General features: G+C 32.2%; 1 protein-coding gene across 2 annotated transcripts in view; it reads right to left on the minus strand.

Annotated features, from left to right (window-relative positions):
• The window catches only part of LOC106464195 (RRP12-like protein), a 150,038-nt gene that overhangs the window by 61,129 nt on the left and 81,439 nt on the right, over positions 1–7,470 (minus strand). For both annotated transcript variants that reach the window (XM_013924320.2, XM_022391898.1), the window contains exon 13: positions 5,447–5,482. In XM_013924320.2, coding sequence (XP_013779774.1) covers positions 5,447–5,482 — 36 coding nt within the window. The remainder of the gene's footprint in view (positions 1–5,446; positions 5,483–7,470) is intronic.

Consider the following 7,470-nt stretch of genomic DNA (forward strand, 5'->3'; position numbering starts at 1 on the left):
CACACACCTATACTCAATTGGTAAATAAAGTCAAATCAAAAAATAGTTCATGCAGATTTCAAATATGAATTTCAGAAAACCAAAATCATATCACTCAGTAGATTAGATTGTATGATAACTACTGTAACTTATCTGGCTTTCTAAGTTATAAGTATGTTTAAAACTTCAGTTACTGTTTTGAGCAATGACTTTACTCAACACACATCAACCTTTTCTTTTGAACTATCATCTTTATCTGCCAAAACTAAAGAAGGGAACACAAGATTCCTGTACACCACAATATTCTTTTTCTATTGGTTATAGGGGTACATCAATGTGGGTTGCAAAAATAATATCTCAGTAACCAAGAAGAGGTTGAAAGTGTATATTCTAGCTTTTCTGTATCCAGATAATTTGTCCATAAATTGTTAAACAATCTGAGGAACTTTTTAAGGGAAAAGAAAAAAACCTATTATTGAGAAATCACAATGCCACCACAACATAGGACTCTGATATTGCAGATTATGAACATATTTAAATATTTCCTTTTCAAATTTTAAAACTTTGAATTATAATCTATAATCTTATTGAAATATATTGATTATAAAGTTTTTTGATTAAATTTTGAATGTAACTCTTCAGCCCACCCAAACATTAAGACTTAAAAGTGTATGCAAAACATACTGTGAAATGATTTCAAAGTTACTATGTTTATACAAGACAAAATTCTAATGCATAAAAGTCTTAGGTCATGCACACCATGAACTACTGTTATCTCCTAAAATTAATACCGAGCTTAAATGTGTTATGATTTACCATAATAATTTCTTAGTGGGCATAGGAAGCAAAGCATTACACAATTACTAAGTATGCATGCTTTTAATCTAGTACACATTTTATACAGCATAATATATGACACTAAAATACATATAACACAACAATTTCAAAGTAGAATACCTGTTTATTAATTAAGAAGTAAAAAAACAAGTGCAAATTGTGTTCATGAAACATCTATGCCATCACTAATGTTATACTGCATGCTTAAGTCCCCAATTTGATGTAGTACCTGTACAGAGTAGCAGGACCAACAGACAGCCTAAGGGAGTGGTCAACCCTTCCATTTGCAAATTGCCTAAGGCTTAGCTGACCCAACTGGTAGTACTTGGAAGGGTCCCTTACTCAGAGTCACAAGTGAAGGCCAATGGCAGACCCAGCAGAAGACAACAGTGGAAGTGCAAGTGGAAGAAGAGAGGTGGCGACCTCTTTTAAACTTACCCAACAGAAGGCAACAGCAAACCACTGTTGTAAAATGCCATAAATAAACATGGTCAGACACAGAAAGCAGTTTCTCAACAACAGCGTGAATGGGGCCTCTTTCATACAAGGTGGAGGATCCTCACTCGGTCAGAAATGCCCTATGCGACATGAAACCTGACTATCATCCAATGCCTGTCCACAATCACAAATAAAACATCAAGATAGCAACCTGGAATGTAAGAACATTATACCAAGCTGAAAAGCTAGAAAATCTGAAACAAGAAATGACGAGAATGAAGATAGATATCCTAGGAATAAGTGAAACCAGATGGATATATGCAGGATGCATGGAGATAGACAGGATGAAAATGACATACTCTGGAGACAAGGAACATAAAAAAACGGGTAGAGATCCTAATAAATGAACAAACAGCAAAAAGCCTTCTTGATCATTGGGCAATATCTGAAAGAGTCATTCTTGCACAGATCAAAGGACAACCTTTCAACATCACTATAATTCAGGTATATACACCCACATTAGAAAGCTCAGAAGAAGAAATCGATAAATTTTATGCAGATCTTGATAAAATCAGTATTATAACGGAAGACTTAAATGCAAAAGTTAAAAAGGGATGAGAAGTTGTGCCTTATGGACAGGGTGTGAGAAATGAGAGGGAAAAGAAAACAATGGTACAAAGCCAACAACAAGATCATAATAAATGCCTGGTTCAAGAACCACCCAAGAGTCCGGGAGATAACATTCAGAATCAAATAGACTACATAACAATCTGTAGTAGATTTAAGAATGCAATTACCCAATCAATTGCATGTCCTGGAGTAGACTGCAACAGCAATCACAATCCAGTGGTGTGCAATATGAGGATCAAGCTCAGGAAAATGAAACAATCAAGACCTCAAAAGAAATTAGACTAACCTACTGAGAACTAATTAAGTACTAATGAACTGATACATAGTTACAGTAAAAAACAGAATCCAGATTCTATATACACTGGAGGATGAAAATCCCAAATTTGAAAGATATAAAGCATTTGTGGACACAGCAAAATAAATAATTCCAACTAAAAGGCATGAAACAAAGAACAAGTGAATGATAGAAGAGATTCTGAAACTTATGGAAGAACGAAAAATTGCTAAATAAATTTATACATCAAAATATGAACAACTGAATAAGACAGTGAGATGGAAGTGCACTGAAGCAAAAGTGGCTGAATGATGAATGCACCTAAATAGAAAAGACCAAACAAATTCAACCATCAAAACTATGCAAAGGAATAAAAAACATTACAGGGAAACAAAATGCATGCTCCTCAAGTGGCTGCATTAAAGCCAAAGACAAGCAGTATCATAGAGAAAATCCTTTAAAGATGGATAGAATACATAAATGATTTCTTTAAAGATGAACGAGGTGAAAAACCAAAAATTTGAAGATAGATGGATGGGTTAAAAATTCTCCAGTCAGAAATGAGAAAAGTAGTGAACAAAATGAAAGGAAATAAAGCAACTAGAAAAGATGTCATACTTGTGAACCTGATACAGATCTTAGAAGAGTTTGACATTTTCCAACTTACTGAAATGTTAAATGAAATATAGGAGAGTGAGGAAATTCCAATGGAACAGAGTCCATACATGAATCCACAGTCTCTGGAAAATCTCTAAAAACAAACAGATGTAGAAAAGAAGCTATCTGGAAGTCATGATAATAATGTGAAGGAAGATGAACCTGTGAAAAGACAGTGTCCTTCCGAATAAGATCCCAACAGCAACAAAACTATGTACGAAGGAATATAGCTAAAGAGGACAACAGCACCAATTAAGAGTAAGGAGGAAAAGTGCATTCCCCCAAAAAAAACCTCAGGGGATTGGTGGATTGCCTAAGAAAGAAGATGTGTGTTGGACAAGTACTCCAAAGATCTGTAATGGTAAGTCAAAGGTATAAAATTGGATGTGGAAGAAATGAATAGAATTATCAGGAACAATCCTCCAAAAGAGCAAAAGTTACTCCAACAGCTGGGAGTCGAGAAAAGGATGATCAGCCAAAGCATAAAGATCAGAAGACCATGGAGGGTGAGGCATGCTAACACTAGCCCTCTACTGAGAAATGAAATGCTCATCATGAACCTTTATGTCAGGGAAAGGAAGAAAAACAAGAACTGTAATGACAGGTGTTATGTTAAAAAATAGTATCATATGAAAACTGAAAATGATAAAACGGAACATACCTGAAAGGAATATCTAAAAAGGCAGAGTTTGGCCTAGCAGATTGCATAAGAGATACATGGAAAGGCAAAAGGAGGAAAAATAAAACTGTCACAAACCTCCTCATCATGAACAGGTTCAGAAACTGCAGGAGGAACCTGAACATTGTTAGGAGAAAAAGGATGCCTCATATAACAATTAATCTCCCAATGAATGACAGCTGAAAAATCCTCAGTCATGGCCCCCACACTTGAAGCCCAAAGCCAGTAAAGGCATTTGAAGTAGTGGTAATAATATCAGAATTTGTAAAACACAAACTTTGGAATTCATATTAAACTGTGAATAAGTTGAAAATGAGAAGAAAAAAATCAATAAACAAAGGTAAGTTATCATGGCAAACTACTACAGACAAAACTAACTGTAGCAAATAAACAAATGAGGTAATTCAGTACTTCACAAAAAAAAAAAAGAAATTAACACACGAAAAAAGAGCACAAGTTTTTACAACTGCACTCAATCACTGCCTAGCCAGAAGTGATAGTTTGGTAGAATCAAATAGAATATCAGAATATATCAATTGTATTATTTATAAATAATGATGTCCCTGTCATGTTATAAAGGAAATTTCCAAACGGTACTCACTGTTAGACTTTCCTGAAATTAATGTTACTTTAATAAAGTCTGCTCTTTACACCAACAATTATATTGTGTTTTTATCTTTTTTTTTGCTTTTCTAACTTAGAATTTATTCCAACCATAAAGCCCAAAAAATAAACTGTTACAACAACACTTTGGATAATCAAGGTTTGACAAACATCTGTTCCTTTGATGCAGCCCAAGGTTATTAAAACTAAAATTTTAACAAGAAAACCTCTTTACATTTATATGCATAAGAAGCAGATGTTACAGATAGGGTCTCAAGCACAAAATTTATATTTATGTTATACTTTACAAGTTCCAGGATTTTAACATAAGAATACATACCAATATGATACAACAAGCTTACTGCCTAGTATATAAGAAAAACTTTCTCATAAAAGAAGTATATTTCAATTTCTTTATCTAAACAAGGAAGTGAAAAATGAGAGATCCCCTTTCACTAGAAATTTATCTCAAGTATTTTATCAGAGTGTTATGTATATGAATGGGCTGGATTCATCTACAGGTGTACATGATTTGTTGGCGATAAATTCAAACAATAAATGGACAACACACAATCCACTTGTTTTAAAATAATATATTCAAAACAAGTCAAACTATATACAAAAATTTTTTACAATTGTCAAAAGTTCACTTAGTCTGATTCAATTTGTTTAGAATCCAATTGACAAGTTGAACTATATTTCTCTGCTCTTATCCCAATAGTATCAGTGAATTGCTACCAATCGGATTACCACAGTTGTATCTTAAACTTCAAATAATTGTCTTCTTTTGTCACAGTCTATGCAGACAGGTTCAATTACTTTAGAACACCCTTTAACAACACAAATTATTCTCCTTATCTCTATTAAATAGTGAAACACACTTTAAAATACTGCCCATTCTGGCTAATCACTCACACATCAACTAACTTCACGTTTTCTTTCGCTAACATATTTTCTGACTGAATTGCACTTTACTTCACTTACTTGTACTCCCTTGGTCACCTATATTTATATGTTGTTCACTGAGGCCTTGAGCTTTCTCTAAATTACATGAGCAGTATTAACAATATTAGTAAAGCCTAAACAATAATGTAGTTGGAAACACAATGTACGACTCGTATATAGAGTTACGGAATAAAATTTGTCACAACTATCACTTTTAAAACAATCCTGTCTTAAAAAACTGGACACAATCATCAAATATTAAGTCAATAAACAAAACGAACAATAACATTTACACTAAACAGTCTTGTATATCCAATATATTTGTTTTCATGATATTGATTTAAATTACATGAGTTTTATTTTGAAGAAATACTATATCATCTTTTAAGACTTCAAACACCTACCTTCTTCATTACTGGATGAAACGTCTTTCCAAATCCCTACAATAAAGTAAAATACAATTCAAATAAAAAGTAACAAAACAAAAAAAAAATTATTTCAAAAATCATGTAGTATAGAATAAATTACTTTACTTCAACAGTCCAAATTAAAAACATTACTATAAGGGATTAGAAGTCATTGTTACATAATGTTCATTGAAATTTGCAAAAAGTTACTAGAAGGCTATCTGTACAAGCCATCCCTAATTTTGAAGTGATAGACAAGAAGGAAGGCACCTATTCAACACCATCCATAGCCAACTCTTGGAATACTCTTTTACAAATGAATAGTGAAATTGACCACCATATTCTAATGCCCTCATGACTGAAAAGGCATGGTCAGTGACAGGTTTCAATCCTGCAACCCATAGAATGTGAGTTGAGTGCCCTAACAACCAGGTCATGCCAGACCACCACTGTTATATGCAAACATTTACATTGACCTTACATAATTCATACTTTTGAAATTTTTTAAGTTTACCAAATGAATTGTAAAGAATTTTTTTTTATAGTGAAATGCAAAATGAATGTGTATGGAGTGATTGCTCCATAACTTTAGTCATTATTATTTTCTCAAAAGCAAATTATACACAAAAAAAAGGTTTTACAAGATCTTTTTACAAATAAGCTATTGATGATATAAAAAGATAAATAAATACTAGGTTAAACAGAAAAATAGTAACTGTAGAAAAATTGATAAATGCTTCTTCTTTGGTTCACGTAGGGTTATTTATCACTTTCACGTTTATTTAAAATTCCAACATGTTCCTGTGTACAAATACAGAAATTTAAATCAAGTACAACATCAATCATACTTGAAAGCAAGAACTCTTAAGATAAAATTATAAAAATCTCCATATTCAAATGCACACTTCAACTTTTAGTCATAAGCTGACTTCACAACATTACCAAAACAACAAACATGTATAAAAATAGCTGTGCCAGATTAAATAAAAATAACGTGTTGTGTTATAAAACAGTCAAATTAACAATAATATGGATTTTTAACTGTTTTATTCATTCATGAAAAAGATACTTAAGTAAATACAGAATTAATATTTAACTTTTTCTTGAGACAAAGCAACTGTAAGTAATAAATAATTTATGAAGATTACAACTTGTTAGATTTAATACTGTGCTCCCCAATTATAATGCTGTCACTTATACTGGAGATTCATATACACTGCTAGTCTTCCTTCCTCCTTCTACATTGGACTCGTCTAACAAGGAACTTTCTGTTATGCATCTTTCTTGACTCTAGTTCAGTTTTTAATGGTGTGATTATCTGATTACTGTGTGAGGTTTACAGATGTAAAACTAACCTGTATTATTATTACTTTTTTTTTATATGTAACAGCAAACATAAATAGGAGAAAGTCATACACCATTAAAGAAAAACTAACAATTATTGAAAGAGCGTCAAGCCTTAATATATGAATGGGCAGGATTTTTACAGTGGGTGTTTGCAACTTGTTGACAATAAATTTTAACAATAAACAAACAGCACAGAGTCCCCTTATTTTAAAATAATATATATTAACCCTTTTGCGACAGGTGGGTCTAACTGTGCATGTCATGGTCTTTTAGTAATTTATTTTCAAAACATAATTAAGTAACTTTATTATCACTACATATCAATGAAATTGGCATCAAAACATGGGTTATATTTTAAATTTTAATATTATGTATGTTTTAATTTCTTAATTGAAAAGAAAATATAAATAAAATAAAGCTAAATATTGATTTGCGTGTGTCACATAGCACCTCCTCATGTCTTGTTGCTCAGTTTATATTTTTTTACGCCTACTATATATATACCTGGAAAAAAGTTAAGCACCCCCAAATATTTTTCAGGATTGCTTATTGAAAATAAGGTTTAATTTTCAAATGTTGAGCAATGTTCATAATTTCAAACATAATTAAAAGGATGTGAGCGTTCAGGTGTGACATTTAAATCAGGCACGTTTTTTTCCCCACGTGCAACTTGC

Source organism: Limulus polyphemus, unplaced genomic scaffold, assembly GCF_000517525.1.
Source record: "Limulus polyphemus unplaced genomic scaffold, Limulus_polyphemus-2.1.2 Scaffold1585, whole genome shotgun sequence".
In the NCBI taxonomy this organism is placed as follows: Eukaryota; Metazoa; Arthropoda; class Merostomata; order Xiphosura; family Limulidae; genus Limulus; species Limulus polyphemus.